A 22133-nucleotide genomic window follows, 5' to 3' on the forward strand; every position below is an offset into this window, starting at 1 on the left:
CTAAAACTTAAAAATGACGTAGCTTTAGGTTTGTTCTTTACTGTGGAGGTTTCAGCCTGTTAACTAATCGGCCTACAAAATAAACGCATTTACCTGGGACAGGACCGATATGTTACTTCCTCAGCCGAGGGGAAGTTCACAGCCTTTCTGTTAAACCCAGCAGACAGTAGTTGGTATTTTAACCCAAGCACAAGTTGGACCTTGGAACTTAGTTATATGTTTTTTCATGTTGTGAAGTTTCTTGGATTTAGTCAGTGCCTGATGACTAGAAGCAGCCTCAGCAGATAGTAAATTACAAGCCTAAATTTTTGTAAAAAGCCAACTTAAAGTTGGGAACTTTTTTTTTAATGTTTGACATAGTAACAGATCCCTGTAGAATTTACTCTTCCAAGCAGTAAAAACATACTGCTCCGTTTCCTATTGAAATCTAACAAAGGAGCCAAAAATCAGATTTCCCTTTCCTGATAATAAAGCTATTCCTTTGAGATTAGAGCTGGGAATAGATTTTTTTGTTTTTTATATATAGCAGTTACTGCTTATTAATTGAATGCTCTTAGGTAATCTTGTATGCTGGTTTTGTGCAGAAGTATGTGAGGAAGAACACATCTAACATGCGTGTTTAATATTGCACTATTGTAATGAACTTGAAGTTGGAGACCTAGCCTGTGCTTGTAGTTAAGAATGGTATAAAAGACTTAAGAGCAGCCCAAGGTTATTAGATCATTTGGAAACTGATTACCCTTTCACAGTGTAATAAAGTAATTATGAATAGTGTATGAAAATTGGTTGCAGTCTGTTTCAATGTTATGACTGCCTGTCTTTAAAAGAAATTGCATTGTCCTCTTTTGTGTTGATCTTACAATTTGCATATTCAAGGCATGTTAGATATTTGCCACTTCCAGCTGTAAATGCTAAGTAGCATTTAAAAAAACAAATTATGCCATCTGTTTGTATAGGTTTTCTGTGAGGTTTTTCAGTTCTTGATAATATTTCACCTTGGGTCTGTTCTCTTTACAGTAGTACATGCCACCATTGCTAAGGGAATTTGAACTATGTTTGGTCAGAATTCCTCCATGAATGGTTGTAGTAGTTGCAACTGAGCCAGGGCTGTTGCAACTTCGTCTGTTGGTAGGGCATTTCTGTGCAGCTCTGATGTAAGAAAAGGTGGTGGTTGGAAAGAAACAGTTGTGATTCTCAATTTCCAACTCAAGTAGCACATGATCAAATATTCTAGTACAGGGTGAATGTCAATAATGTGAATTTTTAAGATTAAAAAAAAAGTAAACCCCAGAGTTTTAACCTAACTTGACTTTGTGCATAAATGAGATTTGTGGCTTTGAGTGATACAGTTTGTGACTAAAATACTGTTGATGTGACATCTCAACTAGGAACAGTTTACCTGGGGATGGGTTTTTTTACCTGTGCAACCTTTAGAAGTCCCCGCCCTACTGGCAGGATAGTTTAGCTGCTTGTGAGGCAGTTGGTGATTTACTGGAATTTAGCAGTGTGCCCTGATTACAGGTACTGCTGTGGTTTTCTTCCAGCAGGGTGATAATGAGGGTGGACAGGTGCAAGTGGTAACCTCCTGTATTGTGTCACTCCTGCCTGCTGGTACTTGAGAGTCAGTCTGTATTTCTAGGGCAAGCTTCAGACAATTAGTCCCTCAAAGATGTGCAAACTCTGTGTAGTTGGTCAAAGCAATTTTTGTGGATTTTGAAAGCATGGAGTAAGTAATATAAATTGGAACGGAGCTGAAGATGTACATTCTGAACTTTAGAGTCTGACTTCTTTTAACAAATGCTGCTGTATCTAGTTATATTTTGGCATAAATTTTTATTGAATCCATGCACTTGGCTGAGTGCTCCTCTTCTGAGGACATAACTGTGGTATCTGAGATGCCAAACGTAAATATAACTATCTTGTTCTGTTACCTTTGTGTGGGAGTTCAACAGTGGTTTAGGATTTCAGGAGCATTAGAAAATTTATGATGGCAAAATCTTTGCTTAGTACACATCTCTGCTCATTTTGAATAGAGACACTTGTTGGAGAAAAATTACAAGCATTGTATGTCAGACAAACGTCTATAGGAGTTCTGGTTTTTTTTTTTCATTGGCCCTGTCAATGCCATTTGATACTAATATACTAGACACAAACATTTATTTCATATCCTGAATAAAAAATAGTTACATAATTGTTTTGAAATGTCACTTATACGAAAGTTCATTCTGATTCACAGGCCAGATCATAATTCAGTGTATGTTAAGAGCTAGTTAGTAAGTAATAAATCTCACCATAGCTGTATATGTTATCTCATGGGAGAGGCTACAGGACTGTAAGAGAAAACAGGCTAATCCCTGAAGTGTTGGATAGTTTTAATTAGGTCTTAGTTGCTTGGGTAACTGGGACTTGGTGAATTTTCTTCTGTAGTGTTTTGAAAGTAGCTTTTAAGTCAGCTCCCGATTAGGTTAGTGTTTCAGGAAAAAAATGTGATGTGACATCCTTCTAAATGCCTGATTGTTTAGTTGTTGAATGCACATGTGCAGTAAATGGTGGAAACTTCATAGACAAGAATCTTCAAAGGTATGCTTTTACAAGTAAAACTCTATTGCATCATATTTATGACAGTGTAATTTGTTTTGCTGTCTTCAGCTGCTAAAGAATAATCTTGGGTTTTTATTTGGAAGAAGCAGCGAAATATGATAAACGTAGTTTATGTTACTGTGGGAATGAAGGTGGTGTTAAAAGCCATGTCTTGGTCACAGATTGATTAAATGCTGCTACGAACAGTTTATGGTGCTCTGCTTAGCTCCACTGTAGACTGCAAGTAGTTTTAGTAATAGGAAAAATAAGATTGATTTTTGAAGGTATTTTCAGCATGAAAGGCATTTCAGCATGGCTTGTGTGGTCTTAATTTGCATGTCATGGGGTATTAACATATCATTATGAAAACTAAGGAGATTTTCCTTTTTTTCCATGTGCTCATTCTTCTCTCTGAACATTTCACATCCCTTAAATTTGCGAGAATGTATTGTTCAGTACGCAAAGGATAAGTAGTCCTGGACTTAAGGAGAACAAGGCATGAAAACACAAAATAAAACTTTTTTGCCCTAGTACCTCTGCCATCTTCCAATTACTATTAGTGGTAAATGATGAGATGTGGTAGTATTGTTAGGTGAATGAGGTCACCAAATTCAGTGTGGCTTGATTATCATTTGCATTGGTTATTCTATGCTTATGGGCTGATTTTGCAGCATTGTTCTCGGCTTTACCATATCAGACCTAAATACATTAATATGACTGTATTGCCTCATTCTGTTACATGAGATTCCATTGCTTTAGTCTTACAACAGTTAAGAGTATCTACTGAGAGTACTGGAAGTAAAAATTACAGTAATGTCTGAAGCGTGGTCAAAGTCAGTTGTTACTTCATGCAGTAGTAAAATACTTCCTCTTGGTTTAGATTGGAAGCAGACTAATCACTTGGAACACTGCTTAATGTTTTTTTTCCTCCTCTCGTGAAATATGTGACCAGTTATGAAGTCCCTTTCAAATGGTAGTAGTCAGCAGAGTACTGATGCCATCGCTCCTGTAGTAGAGAAGACTGCTTTTGAAACCATGTATAGTGTTGCAACTTCTCATGTGTGAGACCTGTGAGCTGGTCCTTTTTTTCAAAAATAGTGCTTCAAATCTAATGAGGAATTAAATTCATTGCTGCCCAGGAGCAGTAACACGGTTACAAAAAAAGGTGAATTTTTCTGTTATCTTTGTGCTATGTACATTTTTTATTTATTTGTATTTCTTCTAAAAGAAATCTCATTGACTTGCAGAGAAGTGATCCAGGCTTAAGGGAAAGAAAAAAAATGGAAGCTTGGATGGTGAGAAGTTGTATTGGATGCCATTGAGAAATCTGGTATTCAGGTGTAGTATGGAAACTGGCAAGAACAGTGTGTAGGTGGGTTCCCAGGACTGTTTAAGATGGTCTAAATACAGTCTCTGTTTGCCTACATGAACTTATTAAAGAACTTTCCAGTGTTGCAGATGATAGTAACCGTAGGAACTGAGCAGGACTGCTATTGTTTCCTTGCTGTGGTTTGCTAGGGTAAAATGAGCTCTGTGGTGGCTCTTGTAGCAAACACTGTTAAAATAAGTGTAGATGAGAATAGATGCTGCTTTGTAGTAATAAAAGTTTCTGCTGGGCAGAAAAATACATAATGAACAATTTGTAATTTTTTAAAAATTCTCCATTAAGTCATTGTTGGTTTAATGCATTCTGTAGTTCCATGAGGTATTACTGCTAACCACTGCATCTCTGGAGTATACCGAATTTATTTAGTGAACAAACCTCAAGACTTTGAAATACCTTGGAAAAGCAGGTTCAGAATTCAGCCAACCTTTAGAATATCCTGCTTGTGTAAATTTTGATGTTTTATGGGTATAATGAAATTAAGCTTATTGTGCTCTATCTTTAATTCAAAAATAAAGACTAATCTTGATGTCGCTGGTGAATTCTGTCTGTTCTCTAGATGCAAGATGTGTACAGTACTTGTGATTGCTAGCACGACTGAACCAGTGACAGAGTTGTAGCAGAAGTTACTGGTAGTGGAGCAATTGTTAGTACTTCCCTAACTTAGAAAGAACTATCTGAAAATTACTACAGATTTTTTTTTCCTGTTAATCTGTTCTACTTCATGATCCTTTGTGTTAAGATAACCTATGTTTTCTAATTGTCCTTCCTATTTGTAAAGAAAAACAAATCTGTGGGATTTGTGTGATTTCTGTCTTGTGTTTAAAAACTTATGACATCAAGAGATGGAGTATCTTCTAATTGCCTGTTCACTGCAATTTGTTACCTTACACATTCAGTCATAGCTGATGATGGTATGGGAGTAAGCTGGCCCTTTCTGATTAAAGCAAAGGTTTACGGTTGCACAACATTAAACATTGAACAAGGGAATCATGCCTTAATATTATGTGGTGATTTAAGTCCTTAATGTTTGAAGAGATAGGAAGATAAAAGCCAGGGAGTTTGGACAGTAGCAAATTCTGCTGTGATACACCTGTATGCATAAGCAGTGTAGATTTTCTGTCATGGTGTGTGGTTTGGTCTTTTTTTTTTTTCCTTAGAGTGGTAGCGATGCAGTTGAGGGGAGGAGGTGGGTGTAATGCTTTGTTTCTTACTCAGTCCTATGAGTATGGTCTGGAGACAGGTTATCACAGGTTTCCCAGGGTCTCAGGGTGACCTTGGGCAAGCTGGATGTATTCATGGATGACTGAAATGCACCTAGCTCTATTTTTGGGATGAAAATGTGTTGGAAGTCAAATGCCAATATCAACAGCTTTGGTTTTCTATCACTTAAGGTCATACAAGACATCATATGATCTCTTGAAATACAGGCTCTCTTGACATTAACTAGCTGTTGTGTAGGTTTACTGCACACAGAGTTACGTTTAAATAGTATGTCTTTGTCTCTCGACTTTCTGTGCTTGTGCTTCTTTCTTGCATGCAGTATTTTGAGTGTGCTTTTTGAATAGTGTTCCTGTTGCCTCATAGCAGAACCTGTTTGTGTACTGAAGAGTAAAGACCGAAGGTCATACTTCCACTAGTAAGGTTTTACTACTTGAAATACGAAGTATTTCTTACTGTTTTCTGTAAATGCGATAGTGAGATGTAATTGAATACATTTCAGTTGTTAAGTATTATGAAGCTATGAAGAATATGCTGACCGTTTGCTGTAGACAGTCTATAATACGAGACAGATCAAGCCTGCGTTTCACACATGAATAAGCACACTTAATCTCATGATTACAACAGTGCTGCTGTACTGGGAAGAGAGGCTTTGTACGAAAGAAAACTGACGTCTGCTCTGTCATTAATCAAAATAAGCTGCTTGTCAGAGAAAATGAGACCAGTATCTGAATTCAAAGACTGTTTCTCTAGACAGATATATCATCTGTATTGATGCTTATGGAAAAAGTATTTTAAAATAGTGAACAACAAAAAATAGGTCCTGTTAGTATCTATTGCTAATTCTGATAAGGTCGTACCATTGTACCATTTCCCACCCCCCACCCCACCCCAGCCGTAGCACTGGAATACAGCAGAATTTCTTTGTTTCTGCTGCTGTGGAATTTTATGGAGCACTGAAGTGCTATAGCTTGAGTCTTGTAGATGGTCTCAGCAACTCTCACAATGCTGCTTTCTTTAGAGAAAAATTGCTTTAATTATAGCTGCATTTCAGTGGAAATGCCTGGTCAATCAGCTCATAGTAGGAGCTCACCCTGCAGTTATTCTTCCATTTTGAGTAATTCAAATACATAGGCAGTTGTATGGAGTTAAATAAAATAGGTAATGTGGCTGAAAACCAGAGTTTTTGCCTTTGCTGCTCAAAGGGGTTTTCCAAAAATAACCTGATAAAGTTTTTGTTTGGGCGATTCAAATGAAGACATTTTGGAGGCTTTCTAGAAGATGAAAGGATTGCAGGAGGGCAGCAGTGTGTTCAGCTCTTTCAAAAATGAAACATGCAGTGGAGATAAGCATAACTAAAAAGCGTAGCTATATACATGCAGGGAGTGACATCTCACTGTTTCTCTCTCATCTGTGTTTGGTTGGCTGAATAGTAATCCTGCAAATCCACTTCTGTCTTGGTGTGGTTGCTGGAAGGAAAGCAAAGTAATTGTGCCTGATAAAAGTAGAATATGTTCAAAATAACCTGCTCTGTATCATAATGTGTTCTTGTTTAACTTTTTCTGATTTTAAATGTTGTTAAGCAAGATTATGATGCAGATGTTTTCTTGGCTCCAAATGGCATTACATTCCCTAGATAATAGTTCTTGTTACAATAGCAGCTCTTCATGGGTCCCTTGGGCCTTTTTCTCCCCTAACAGCCTTTTAAAGTGAGGGAGCTACGTTGCGTTATATGGACATTTTTAAAAAGTCCTGTTTTTTTTTTTTTTTTTAAATTAGTGTTATGGGATGACTGCTTAGACCTATATTGTAGTAGTTGTTTACATCAGCCTGAATGACTTCAGAGAAAAAGTAATAAATACATGGCTTCGTATTTACTGTTTGTGGATCATTGTTCCCATATGGTAGGACTACAGAGGCCACTAAAGCACCTTTTTAAATGACTAAGAGGAATTCTAAGCATCATGGTTTAATAGAGTGGATCAATACAGTGGTCTGGGATCAGAATTCTTGTACTGTAGTCATAGTTCTGGATCTTGATTGCTCTCTGCTTTTGAAGTGGCCACCCAGCTGCTTAGCCCTTAAGCTTCTTGGTATATGTGGGAGGTGAAAAGGGTGTAGGATTTGGGAGGGGCTGTCTTCAGTGTTTTATGGATCACAACACAGCACAGTAAATGAGGGATGAACTCTTCAGGTGGAGACCAAACTAACAGCCTCATATCAAAGCAAGTGCGCAGACAGCTCCAGTGTCCCTGCTGTTTTTTAGATTTCTCACCAAACAGTAATAGAGAGAATAGAAAGTCCAGCTAACTTATCTGTTAAAATTGGGAGATCTTGTTGAGGGTACAGAAACTTCCTAGGATAGTATTGATTTTATGTTGCTGCTCTTGAATTTGTGGAGCAATTGTGACTTGTTTGGAATTGTTACTTCTATGAAAGCCTGTGTGTAAAACTGTCTTAAAAGCAGGTGTTCTCAGAAAGCTTTTCTCAGATTGCTGTTGTGAGTATCATACGCAAATTGCCTGACCATTTTCAGAGGAGGTGGGAGCTGATATGTTCACCTCAAATATTATCCTTGGTCTTTGTCTACTCCGTGGTCAAAGCTAATGGTCTTGTGAAGTTTTGTTCATGGTACTTACTGAATTTATTACCTTTTCCAGGTAGGTAGTTGTTCTACTTGTCCTGTGCCAGTTAGAATACCACAAAGTGAAATATCACTTTCCTCCTCTTAGATCCTTACCACTCTAGTCTTTAAAAATCATCACAATTGCCAGGTAACCCTGGCCGCTTTCTGAGGAAGTATTTAAAGATGTGTGAAACATTCTTGAGTGAAATGAAACATATTCCTCCTCTGAAAATGTAACTCTGAAGACATGCAAAGTAGCCTGTCACTTTAGCTTGATAAACGCAGAAGTAATTTTTTCACCTTGCAAAATCCTGCTTTGCTTCTGTCGTCCTCTTGTTCCTTTAAGTTTTGTAGCATCGACATTATGTTGAAGAGGGACTGAAGGTCTTATGTAAGCTGTCACCCTGTGTAGCTTGTCTGTCAAAGAGACCCTTGACCTGGATTTCAGAATGATGCCATAATATCCCCAGTCAGAGAGCATCGATGTGAAGGGTGGAATGTGCAGTGGGAGAGCCCCGATATGTGGCATTACACAGATTGTGATTTAAAAACTGATAGCTGTGAGCATAGTTGGTGTAAGGTATGGCTCAGAAATACAAGATCTCTTGTTTTTCTTTTCTCAGGTCAAGTTGGGTAAATATCAGGGGGAGAAAAAAGAAGTTAATGTCTGTTGTGAGAAACACCTTGAATTGTCTGCCTTTATTCAAGTGATTACTTCTCAGCTGTGAGAGATGCTGATGAAGTCAGTGCCTGTTTGTTTTTCTCTAGACACTAGCTTCTTGAATCATTTGGGGATGATTAGTAGAGAGCAGTTCAAAGCGAACAAACATGCTTTTAATTGCATGCACTTACAGGGCTTACAAGAGCTCTGGACTGTAAATATGTAACTCATAATGACCATTACTGGCTAAAGTGTTCCAGTGCTATATTTACATTATAAACTCAAAATGCCCATGAAAAAGGCAAGGAAGGCAGCTGATAAGAGGCATATAATTCATTGAAGAGACTTGTAAGAGCTTTTTAAAAGATTTTCAGCAAACTTGGTTCCAGGAGGGTTCCAAACTATAGTCCCGTGACCGTTCAAGAACAGGCAGCAGACCCCTTCAACACCCACTCAGCTGTAAAGGTGGTAAGACACTGACTAGATGAACAGTCCTCAGAGGGTCATAAGGTACGCAAGAACAGAGGAAGAAAATAAACTTTTTGACCAGTGCATTACTGTTGTAGGAAAAAATGTTTTTGTGTGTGTGTATGTGTGTGAGAACTTTGGAAGCCAGTTATGCTCTAAAGCTCGCAGAAAACTGTAATAAAAGGCTCATCGTGTTTACCTTCATTTGTAGATCTCCAAGCTTTACAAATGCTCAAATCCTTTTCAGGCATCTTAAGATTCTGCAACAGGTACTGCTGCATGGTGTTGTTAGACAGATGTTAGTTATCAACATTATCTTTTCCTTTCAGTAACATCAGTCAGGAAGACCTGTTCTCATTCGAGGCTGTGTAAGTTGGTTATATTTTTTTTTTTCTATTTGGTGTTAGACTGTGACTTGAATTGACGTGGATGTGTTCGCAGTCATAAGCAGGCCTTTTCTAGACCTCTTGAAAACACTTCCAGATTTTCTCAAACTATTAACCGACGCCTCCCACTCACCCCCATCCCTCCTGCTTCAGCATTACAAAAACCTCAAAACAGCAAACAAGCAGAAGTCACTGTGCAGCATGTCAGAAATTGTTGTTTGGGAGTAATCTTTTCTCAACTCCATCCCTGCCAAGCCTTCACTCTTATTTTTCAGGGCAGTAGTAGAGATATTAAATCAGCATTACACTGAACACAGCACAACAGGTAGTGCAGCAGTAGTAAAAAATGCATGAATCTTGGTTCTTTTGGCAGTGTAGTGGGATGTGACGTAAGTCTTTGGTTCTGTTGAAATACCAAGTCTAAAGGAACAGAAGGCCCAGTACTATCTAGTAAGTTTTGTTATTGATGAGGTTGCAATTCTGTGTATGCTGTCAGATAGGATAATGCCCTGCTGCTGCCTTCAGGACCTGAGTTTGTTTTCCTTTCTTTACTACTGGCAAGGAGAGAGCTGTGTTTAGGCTCTGTATGTGGCAGTTGATTGGAAAATACTGTAGGTAAACTCAGCAGGATCTGTATTACAAAAGTTGAGGCAAGTATCTTTAGTAAAAAGTCACTTGAAACTTGAAAGAAATACCATCCAGGTGTAATGGTATAAAGCTTTTGCATTATCTTTTCTTCTTTTCCTTTCTATGCTGGCTTATCACTGAATTTGACTTCAGTTTGCAATCTGTGGATGTGTGTTACAATGAGGCTGGTGGCTCTGGTCTCTCCTGTTTGAGATGATGAATGGAACATTCTGAGGGATATCCTGCATGGACTCTTAAAATACTTTGTCACTCTGAATATCTGCAACTCGCGTTTTCAGCGGCAAATGGAAGACAGGGAAAGAACGTGGAAGAAAGTTGGTAATAGATGTTCTTAGTCTTTTCTGAAACTTAAAAGGTTAAACTTCTGTGTGCCTCCCCAGCGAGGTTGAGCCCATGCAATTAATGAGCTTTATCATAGAAAGTGGGATCTTTTGAAGTGTAAGCTGTATAGAAGCCACTTTTTTGTGTGTTTGAAGCAGGCATGTGCGTATTTGAACTGTAGTGCTAGTACTGCATTTTGGTACTTAGTTTAGCACTTCATTCTGTCTGTCTTCAGCTGAGATTTCCTAATGTCTTATTAAGGTTATTTTTCACAAATGATCTTGAAGGTGTTCTTAAAGCAGTTCTTCAAATCTTGTATGTGGAATCTTTATGGGCTGTTTTCTTGTCTCTCTTATTTAAATCTAATCCTTTGCGCTAAAACCAAGTTAAAAGTCTTCCTTGACATAAAAATTAGAAAAACTCTGTGGAAGGAACTCTAGCAGTTACAGCACATTTCCTTTAAACTGGCATTTGCTGGAAACTGTGCCTTTTTGTCTTGCAATATGAGGCTAAAAGCCTGCAGAAGAATGCAGAAGTAGAAGTCCTTCTACTACTAGAAGGACTAGTAATAATAAGAAGAATAACATCCTGTTGTGTATATATACATGTATATATATGTGTATATAGGACTGGTATCACATGACCAAACAAATCTTATTAAAAGATTTATCTGTCTGGCTTAAATAAGAAAAAGGAGCTCTTCTCCATATTTGTAGTTACCCTGCCTACTTGGATGCCTTCCAGTTTCAGTCTCATAGCTTTTCTGTTGAATTTTCTTTCACATTATCTTTAGAACCTGACTCTTTAATACCAGTTAAGAGGTTGTATATGTGCCTTTTTGCTCTGATAATGATTTCCAGGTGTATAGATCAAATAACTAGAGCTGTGTGTAATGGGTAACTGCAGTTTGGCCATCTTAATAACTCAGTGCCCACCGTGATCTGACTACAGCTCTTTTCTGGTGGGAGAAGTAAGTGTCCTGCTCTCCTGACTTGGATGGGAGGCAGTGAAAGTTTTTGTGTTTGAACAAATGATGAAACTTTAATCTGAACTAGATTTAAAATGCTGGGGGAAAAACCTTAACCATGTGAATATTGGGTAATGATCAGTTGAAAACAACGATTACGAACTTCTGCACTTTGGTTTTCTAAAGTGAAATTTAGAGGCTAAATCATGCCTGCTTGATTTCACATAAGATACTTTGGCAGTAACTTTCTTTTTAGATTGCATTTGAAAATGTATAGGCAGATCTAATTGTACTCGTTATGACATCTTCTGTTCTGTCTGTCTTTGGGAGTGGAACTGAGAAGGGTTTAGTGAGAGAGTCAAATTAACACCTCGCTACTTTTGCGTTTGACTAGAGAAGGACTAGTAATAAGCTGCGTGTATATCCTGTGTCCTGAAAAGCAGCTGGGGCCTTTGTGTGTGTCCTTCTGGAGTGATGCTGCTCTCACGTTGCCTGTTAAATAGGTGAAGGATGCAAAAGACTGTTTCAGGAACACAGGGACTGTAACTGGAGCATTTTTCTTTCTAGCTTCATTTACACTGAAGTGTTCCTCTTGAACTTCTGTGGGCAGAGGAGCCATCCTCGAGACTTGTCTGAAGTTTTTATAGTTTTAACTGCACTACAGTTTGTAAGAACAATGTTAAACACCTTTTCTATATAAAAGTAGCGTTCGCAAGCACTTAATGCACTTGGGATATCGTAGTAAGTTGCAGAACCCTGTAGGGGTAATGTTCTGTCTTGGTGAAGCACCTGCTCTCAGCCTTACCTTTACTTGGGACAATTACTGCCAATCTGCCTTTATCATGTCTGGCCCTTATTCCTAAACTAAAGTTCCTGTCTCCTACCAGTATTGTAGTTTCCTCTGTTTCTTTTTCGGTGGAGACCTGAACATTTTAACAGCAGTAAGAGTATTTGAGTATGATTTGAAGTCACAGGTACCTGTGTTTTCTTCTAGAAAGCAGAGAACAGAAGATTTAAGTGAGTAGCTCTGCAAACACAGTTTTGGCTTATGTTTGGTAAGGATCTTTAATGTCTGTGGCATGTGGGGTGGAGATATATAAAGTTATCCCATACTGGATATAAAAAACTTGCTTGGATAAATGGACATATCCTGAGGCTCTAGTTAAAAAGAACAATGAAAAAAATCTTACAGTGATTGCAGTGAAGCTAAAATTTTTCTTTGTTTTTCAACGTGTGTTGAACAAATAATGGCTGTGCTATTCTTCCACTCCTTTGGATATTTATATATCCATGTATATATGTATATTCTATATTGGTCTTGGCCATTGTAAAGTGAAGGTTCCCCTTTTAGCTTAAAATACTTCTTTCTGAAATTAATTCCCTATGGAAGAAGCAGTAATCAGGTATCAAAACCAGTTAATGCTCTTTAACCAGGGGTGCTGTAACCTGCATTTCTGTAGTATGATGACAGGAGCAGCTGCTTTGGTGGTGGTTTGGTATAGTGAGAATGAGGAGCTGCCAATGATTAAAATTACTGGAAATCCAAGCTACAGAGCTTGCCAAAAACCACTTAAGATTTTCAATGTATTTGCTTCTGCTATCCTAATCCATATTTAAACATCTGTGTGATTACTGTATTTGGCAATATACATGGTGTATTATCCCAGTTTACTTCAGAGAACAAAAAAAGAAGGCTTGAAATATTTTTGTAATTTTTGTGATGGTGTTAAGTTTCATGGGTTCCACATTCGTGCCTTGTTACATATAGAATGATAAGTGTGTAACCCACCACAACATCTGTAACTGATGAATAAAGTTCAATCAGCAGATACGTTTTTCACAGTATTTACATTTTGGTCAAGAGTGATTGGGCAACATTTTAGCTTTTGAATGTGGACTTGGTAGTATTCTCCTGTTCCAGTGTGGTTGGTGTGTGAAGTAAAAATGTATGAGACTAAATGGAAACGTGTAAGTTTAGGTGATGTAGTATTTCAGTTTTAAGGTAACTTTTCTGCTCTTATGGTTTATGAGATCCTTCAACATGTTGGATATATGCTTTGATATATAAAACCCTATTTGCTTTTGGTTTCTAATGTTAGTAAATAAAAAGTGGGGAAGTAGCAAGAGGCAATATTGTATTTCACTGTAGAGGCAAAATATACCTTGGAATCTTTAAAACATGTTTGGATCATTGCTTAAGTAATGAAGATTATTTATCAGCTATTTTTCTGTGGTAGTAATGGCTTAATCTTAATTAGGTGGCTGCTGATAAAGTAATTTTTTTTTGGTCTTCTAGGAGGTCTGGATTACTGCTACACAGTTGAGGTTGTGCAACAGTGTCTTTCCCCTCTCTATTTTTTCTTTTTTTTTTTTTTTTTTCCCTGGTGATGGTGCAACTACTCTTAAGGTTATGTGACTGCTTTATTCTGAGACAAAAATAGGCTTTTTTTGTTATGATGTTGGTTTAATCCTGCAATGTTTTTGAAATTTAGCATTTTTTTTATAATAGTCTTGGAAATGTGACATTTGTGTAAGAAAGTTGAGTAGTGCTTGCTGTGAGACTTTATTGCTTGCCTTTTAATGCTAGTCAAACTATGATTAGAAGAAGAGGCTTCCTGTACTGTTCATAAATACATTGGCCATGAAAAGCACTTTTGAATGGGTTCTCCTGAAACAGGAGCTAGGGGGGGAGGGTGGCAATTTTGCTGTATTGGTAGCTGGAAATTTCATACATGAACAGACTGATCAAATTGTGGTATATACAAATCCTTGCATAGCCCTACAGTGAACTAAATCATTATGAATGTGGTGTTAATTTATCCGATGCTGCTCCTCTATGTAGAATGTTTGTTGTGGTGGTTTTTTGGGGTTTTTTTTTGGGGGGTGGGTGGGAGGACATGCCCCCAATAGTTGGACTTTTAATAAAAACATTGAAGTACTTTCTTTCAATTTAATCTGGGAAAAACAGCAAGGACTGACATCTGCAGTTATGTGGAACATTCTTTTAAGTCCTGCAGTATTTGTTCTTGGTTGATGGCAAGAACTGGAATTCATCAGTGCTTCCCCTGCAGTGTGTGGCCCTTGATATTCAGAGGCTTCTCTTGTTGTGCTTCGTGGCATGTTGTGTAGAGGGATTTTTCTCTCTGCTGGCAAGTTGGCTTTGCCTATGCCCTTAATAAGTGTCGATGAAGATAGAAAAACAAGAGTAAGGGGAAGTGCATTTGGAGGTTACTTTTGTGAAGCGATTTACCCACCAGCCATATGGAGGTCACTGTATTTGATGTGTTGTTGACCCTTCAATAGACTCAGCTAATGTAATATGGTTCACTTGAAATTTACTTTTAAAGTTTGGCAAAGAGCAGCTTTCGTTGAAATTGCAGCTGCTTTTTCCAAATTACTTGCACAACTCTGGTTCTGTGAAACTTGGAGAATACAAGGAACAGGTCAGAATATTTCAGGATGCAGATAAAATTAATATGGATGAATTATCTGTCAGTTGCTAATGAACTTTGGTTTTTTTCCTTCAGACAGGAAATTTAAATTCCTTTTTCCTTTATGTTTAGAGATGTGGGGTGGCTGACACGTTCTCAGCCTTTCATCTTGAGACTTCCCAGCAAAAACCCCTGTAGCTTGTCAGGTTTCAAGCCTGCTTTTTCTGTTGTTTGCCACCCATCCCTGATAAAGAACTATTGTTGTGACTGCTGATGGGTTATTGCTTTTTTTTAACTTGGAAATTTTTCATATATATATAAATAAATAAATAAAACTCTGTCTTTAAAAAAGGGCGTTCTGTGCTTTGCAGTCAAAGGTTGGTGCTTGTGCTACAGTTGCCTGTGCCAGAAGAGAAGTGTGATCTTTTTACAGTGTTGAAAAGATAGTGATGCTGAGGTCTTCCACTTGGAAGATACGTTGACACTCTTGAGAGAGCACAGAAAAGCTGATGCAGCTTCTTTAGGGACACTTCAGTCTGTTGATAATATCAGGTTGTGGTAATTCTATCACAAAAACTAGTGCTTTATGCTCAGGAGAGAGAGCGCTAACAAAATACATAGGTTGCATACAGATGGGACTGTTTTAAGAGTTGTTTCCTGAATGTATTATCTGTTTTCAGTTGTAAGGTATAAGTGGGCTAGTATCAAAGAAGTGGTGGTGGAACATAAATTCATTTGGTTATAGCTGCACTGCATTTAGTCATTACCTGCGCATATGCGAAGTTGGGTTTTTTTTAGCGCAGTTGGAAAATGAACAGAATGTGGTTTTTTTGGTCATGATTTTGTGCAACTTGAACCTTGCATAACCTTAAGAAGCAGTGGTACCTATGTTGGTGGTAAGCCTATATCAGCATATGAGCTGAATTCTGTATTGTATCGTCTCTTAATGATATTGGACCGTGTGAGTGTTTCTTAGATGCTGCTGAAACATTCTTGTCTTCGCTGAAAACAAGACAAAAGGACTTGCTCTTTGGCTTTTTTCTCTTAAGTTCTCCAAAATTAACTTGTAAACAATGTTCAGGTTTTACTAAACAGGAGAGGGTAGTGATTTACTACAAGTAAGACAAGAAGCAATGTAAAAAGCTCTGAAAAGAATAGGGTTTTTGTTTAGATTTCAGTTTCTTGTGGCTTTTGTACCTAACTCCAAAAATTGAGCTGTTGAGAACTGGGGCTAGTATATAAGAATAATCAGAAGTGGCTGGATTTTATCCATGCTTGGAAGTCATTGAATAACATTTTTTAGGTTTATCCTGTATCGTTTAATTTCTGATCTCAAAAGAAAGCAAAGATCTCTTGTACATAGGCTGAGATGCCTACGTATAACTTGTAAATTTTAGATGGCCCTGGGAAAGTAATCAGTTTTCTTTGAAAATTAATAGATTATTTACTCTCCAAAGATAATCTTGTATCGACAGCAATAGAAAAAACTTTCAAGCTTGCTATTGGGGAGTTTCCTAACCTCTGGAAATTTAAGGCATTTCTTATTGAGTCCCTGCAGACCATTGCTACCACTGTTATCTGCGACTTCTCTGGCAATTGACAAGTTCATTGTAGTTTATTGGAGTTTTGTTGGATTCCCCTTGTGTGTTATCAGAATGATGGCAGCTGCTGCAAGGAGGAAAGAAAACGGAATAATTTCCTACCTGGATGATCGGTTCATTCAGGAAATGCCTGAGAGATTCAAGCCACAGCCTGAATTGTATCGGCAAAAGCAATTTGTCTCTCTTTGGCTATTTCCTTTGCTGGAAGTAGTAGTCAACAGGGGCAAGAACACTGTAATCTGAGATTCATGTAAGAGTGAAGACATCACAAATCACTGATTTCTCAGCTGACTTCTTAAAAATCAAAATAGTCTTTTTTTTACCTTGTCTGATGTGGTTTTGGATGCTTAATGCATGAACATTCAGTCTTACTAGATCCCTGACTTTCATGTGATAGTGTTCTACACAGTGGACTAATTTTGGGTTGCACCCAATAGTAGCTTCTTGAAAGCCTATGAAGTGGATGTGGGTAAATCAGCTCTACCTTGAACTGGTGAACTAGGGAAAAAAGGCAACTTAACTTATTAAGTTGGATGCACCCTTCTTGAAATATCCCTCCTTTCATGAATATGAATATTTACAGAAAAAATGGTATGTTATGATACTTGTTCATCAGTAGCTACAACTGTTCGGACTGCTGCTATTGAGCCATATTAAAAGGCACTTGCAAATACTTTAGTTGTTGAAAATTCACTAGAGCTTTTCTTAAGTATGTGCTGCTGGCTGTCACTCAAGGATGTATCATGCAACCTGTCAGTCCAGATCATTTTGCTTTAACCAATAGAAAGGACACTTTAAGAAAACTCCTAATTTTCAGTCAAAAGACTAAAGGATGTAACTGCATAGGGCCAGTATCCTTTACCTTTTGTTTGACTGAGGTTTGGTAGTAGTGTCTCATGGGGAATTAATCCAGGCCCCAGTTGCAGGGTGCTCTGGAGGGGTGTCAGTGAGTGGCTGCGCGTGGTGCGTAGCTGCCCATGGGGGTTAAACCACAGCAGTATGCAGCTGCTCTCTGCACTTGGTTGTGGTTTGAAGATCCTGTCCCATAGATCCAAGCTTGCAAATACCCTTGTAAGAGCAAGTCAAATTTTTTAAATCTAAACTTGCATTGAACAAAGAAAAGGATGCAGTTGATGTTAACTGTAATGATTAAATCATCAGGGAATTAAAAAACATTAGGATTATCTCTTCCCTTACTATTTGCCTGCATGAAACTGAATGTGTTAAGCTGCTGAGTTATAAAATCCATCTTCATTGTTTGCTTATTGGTAAAGCAAGCATGAAAAGTCATATTTTTGATAGATGAAAAAGAAGATTTTGTTAGTGCACTTGTAACTGCTGTGGTTTGGTTTCAATTAATTAATTCCTGTAATCTGTGGATTACAGGTTAGCTCTATTTTTGTAAAAGCAGGGTAGGGGCAAGCAAGGTTTCCTAACAGATTGCCCTGGAGGTGGCAGATGGCATTCTTTATTCTGTATCAGCTTTGCAGGGCATCCATTGCTAGAGGTGTTGAGATGTAAAACAATACGGCCATTTGCTAAACTTTTCCATTTGCTCCAGGAAAAAAAAAGTTCTAGGTTCTTCCTTTCTTGCACTTGTCCCTTCCTAAATGTTTTTCACTTGCATGCTTCCTGTTCAGCTTCAAGTATAAAACGATGCATATTCTCAGCGAGGACTTTCCATCTAAAAAGTTACTGTATTTCTGTAGTGAACAAAAGAATCTTTATAAGTATTGAGATCTTTGTGAGGATGGAGATAGCTTCAGGCATTTTACAGACACTTCATGTTGTTATTTCAGTGAGTGCTTCAGAATGCTACCTTGTATTTTACTGTTTTGTGTTTTCCATACTCAATTGCTTTAGGATGTGGGGTTTTCTTTGGTTGTAATTTTTATTTTCAGAAATTGAAAGAATTTTGAATATTAACATGGGCTTTTCCCCTCTTTCTCCCCTTCACCCCTTCAAGAACCTTTTTAAAACGCTGGGGTTGTTGGAGTGGTTGAATTTTTCCTGGATTTGAGTGAGAAATTCAGAAGACTGAAGCCCAGGCTCACTGTCTACCTTTCACGGAGGCCCAGCCGTGAGAGGACAGAAGAAGGCACGTGGCGAATCATGACAGCAGACAAAGAAAAAGACAAAGACAAAGAGAAGGACAGGGATAGAGACCGAGATAAGGAGCGAGACAAGAGAGACAAGGTGAGGGAGAGTGAGAACTCACGCCCTCGACGGAGCTGTACGTTGGAAGGAGGTGCCAAGAATTACGCAGAAAGTGACCATAGTGAAGATGAGGACAATGACAACAACAGTGCCACCACAGAGGAGTCCACAAAGAAAAGCAAAAAGAAACCTCCCAAGAAGAAGTCCCGATACGAGAGAACAGACAACGGTGAAATAACGTCCTTTATCACAGAGGATGATGTTGTATACAGGCCTGGAGGTAAGGAATTCTTACGTTTCCTTTGAAAGTAATTGTGTACCAGAGCTACCAGTTACTTTGCTGCAGCAGACAGCGCTATGTGCTCTCTGTTAACTTAAATTATGATTGTCCTAGGGGCAGGTTGCCCCACTTCCATTGGAGACAAGTATGGATATGCATGCAAAAGCTTTCCACTGTACCTTGCAATATCTGATTTGTTGGAAAGAACTTAGGTCCTCTTTGAAAAAGAGCCACCCTTTTTTCTTTTTACTACACTAATTATCTGTGTATCCTATGGAATCTCTGTCCGTGGAAATTTCACAACTAAATTGGATAAAGCAGGAGAGCACTTTGCTCCAACTTTGGAATGAGACCTGATCTAAGCTAGAGATTTGACTAGGTGACATAGAGGTATCTTCCAACCTTTCTGATAAGTTTTTTTGCATATCTGATTTCTTTGTAGAGCTCCTCTCCTGTCTTCTGTTTGTGAAATATAAATGAGGTGACTTAAGATCTCGTATCTGTTATGCCATTGATTTCACCTCCCTCATTAGTAGCTAGTTAATGCCTATGCACAGCAGCTTAGCTTTTGGTCAAAACAGTGTCAGTATCAGTAAGTGTCAGGGATGTTTAGGGACAGAAGCAGAAGCTTGCAGTGCGCTCTGGATGTGCCTCATAATTACTGCCAAGTTTACATAAGGTTTGTATGGTCTCATGTAAGGTTTCAAGATCTAACCTGTGGCTGCTGTCAGCTAACTTCTTCCTCAGAAGAAGGAAACTGTACTTAGGAATACAGCTAGCTGAATAATCTCATTTTTGAGTAAAACCAGCTGTGTTCATCTCCACAGCATTTTAAAAGTGTTGATTGTAACTACTTCTTCCACCACAAGGAATAGTTGTGTTTGGCTTTACTGTTCAAAGTACTGGTTTAAGGGCTCTGGTAGTTTTAAATTACTTTTCTGTAAAATGATCACTGTGCTGTAGTAACACTGCTGGAGCAAAATAGAGATAGATTGAAACTAAGGACGTGAAAACGTCCTGTTTTTCCAGGAGGAGCTGTATATCTCAACTACTAAAGAGCTCGTAGTACGGGTGCAGATGTAAATATTTTACATGCTCTATCCCGTCATAGTTGCTGCAAATGCTCTAAAATGCTAGTTGTATGTGTGGGCATTATCAGCTGCCAATACAGATGGGCTGAAATTCTGCTGATTTTGGAGGTGTTGCACTCCATACTTATTCTTCTGTGTGAAAGCTGTAATCTTGTTTTCACTTAAATCTACCAGCGTTTGTCAGAATAATTTATCTGTTGAAATGCTTCAAATATAATTCCAAACCATTGGAAAGATAAATTTTTCTCTTGGTCAGGGCTTGCAGTTGAATAGTATTTGTTGGTTGATCAATAGCAACAGGGAGCCTGCAGAAGCGTCAGCTTTGGTGGCAATCTTATTTTCAGTGTCAGGGTAAAAAATAATTTGGAATCTGTTAAGAGCAGCTGTTAGGTGGGCCCAGTAGTACAACGCGAGACATTGGCTTTATTGCAGAAAGACTTTGCTTAAAATTAAGATGGAAAATCAGTTTGTGATCTCATTTTTAGCTTGTAATAGGATGGAGAAGTATTAGCATTCTATCCAGTAGGTGCAGTGCTTGGAGTAGCTCTAATGTAGCAGTACTTGGATAGAGGGATACAACAGCAGGAATCAGTGCTGTAGTTCTACAGAGCTTACACCTTTGCCAGATAACTGACGGAGGAGGGGAGAGAGCCTGTAAATGCTGGTAGTGTGGGGAAAGCTTAGATCGTTTATGCTGTATTTTTCACGAGAGTATCTATTCAGAAGAGGAATCCTCTATATATGGATTGGCAAGAACTTCAGTTACAGCTTGTGTGTTCTCGCTTACAAGCAATTGCACTGTGGGGGAGACGCTGTTTATAGACTGAACTGCAAGGGAAAGCCTCAGTCCTACCACAGGTGTGGAGATGTGTTGGAGAACCTGCACACAAGTAGTGCCCTGTAACTGCTGTCTGAGTACCACTCAGGCCTTATGGGACTTCAGGGAGCACACATGGTTGATAGTGTGGAGAACAACAGTCTCTGACAAACGGAGTACTTAATCAAACACATTTTGGTGGTGGTGGTGCAGAACCCATGATCAGCTGTCTCCTTGGGGAGCAACTCCTCCTTAAGTGAGTGTCGTTTGGCAGGGTTGGGAAGATGTTGCGTCATCTGATAAAGGATTTGAAAGCTGGGCTACCCAGTCTCAAGTAAGACTAGTGCTGGCCATGGGCAGCTTGCTTCATTTTTGCTTTGCCCATCCTTCTGCACTGCTTGAAGAAAAGGAGGTGTGGGGAGGTTATCTAGTGTAAAAACAGGAAAAGCCATAGAACTCCTGATAATTGAGATTTTATACCAATTCGGTAATTTAAAAATTGGCTTATTAAATTTTACATTTTTATTAGTAGTAATTAGCACAAGCATTGAAAATTTTCTCTTCCTGTTGCTTTTGTGTTTTCTTTTAAACTTGCATCTATCCTTTTATCTTGAAAACTGCAGAGAGTGATGAGAACTTGCATTATTGGCTAGCTCCTTGTTAGAGGGATGTGAGCCTAGCTGAAACTGTAATTGACTATAGTGATTTTTAAATTTTATTTAAAATGTAATTTCTTAATAGGAATGAGATCTTGAATACACATTCCAGTGTGTAATATATTCTAAAAAAATTTTAGCATCTATTACAGGAGAAAATCTTAGCTTCTGTTTTGTGGTTAGGGAGAAGTATGTGTAGCTAAGGGTGCAAATTACATAAAATTTAAGAGGGATTAAGAGAATTTAATTTATTGAGACTTACACAGCAAGGATTAGACAGATGAAAATTAAAAGGTGTGTGCAGAATGGATAGCTATCTTCAGCTTACATCTTTCATGCTTTAAGGAAAGGAAATCTCTTCCATCCATTTGATTCTTTCTCTTAAATGCTCTTATCTGATATGGATGAATGTTCAAGGCCTGCATTGTCTTACTATGAAGTCCTTCGGTAAAATCTTGTTCTGTTACCCTGTTGCTATGTAGTACTTAACCCAAACACTTTATATTACTTTCCTCTCTGCTGAGCTCAGCAGCTTTGAGTCATAGCAAATAAACTGTAAATAAGTAGATAATCAAGATCATTTTAACTCTTTCCAATGAAAGGTTACACTATATTGTTACTATATAAATACTGTTCTTATGAATTTGCATAGATATAATGAATGTGGGGGTAGCTTTAAACAACATATTAAAATTTGAGTAGGGCTTAGAAAATGCGATGCAATTAATCTTCTCTACTTTGAAAATCACACAGGCCTATCCTAAAAGCTTGTTGGCCTACTTCCCCATCTGTCCTCTGTTTCTACGACCTCCCTCCTGTTTCCTTCCTAATTTAACCT

General features: G+C 38.2%; 1 protein-coding gene across 1 annotated transcript in view; it reads left to right on the forward strand.

Moving 5' to 3' along the window:
• RERE (arginine-glutamic acid dipeptide repeats) overlaps positions 1-22133 on the forward strand; it is a 326197-nt gene that overhangs the window by 69918 nt on the left and 234146 nt on the right. Inside the window, exon 2 of the mRNA XM_080377911.1 lies at positions 18261-18731. Within this exon, the coding sequence (XP_080234037.1) occupies positions 18407-18731 (325 nt within the window). The 5' untranslated portion in view covers positions 18261-18406. The remainder of the gene's footprint in view (positions 1-18260; positions 18732-22133) is intronic.

This window comes from Falco punctatus (genome assembly GCF_963210335.1).
Source record: "Falco punctatus genome assembly, chromosome: 3".
NCBI lineage: Eukaryota > Metazoa > Chordata > Aves > Falconiformes > Falconidae > Falco > Falco punctatus.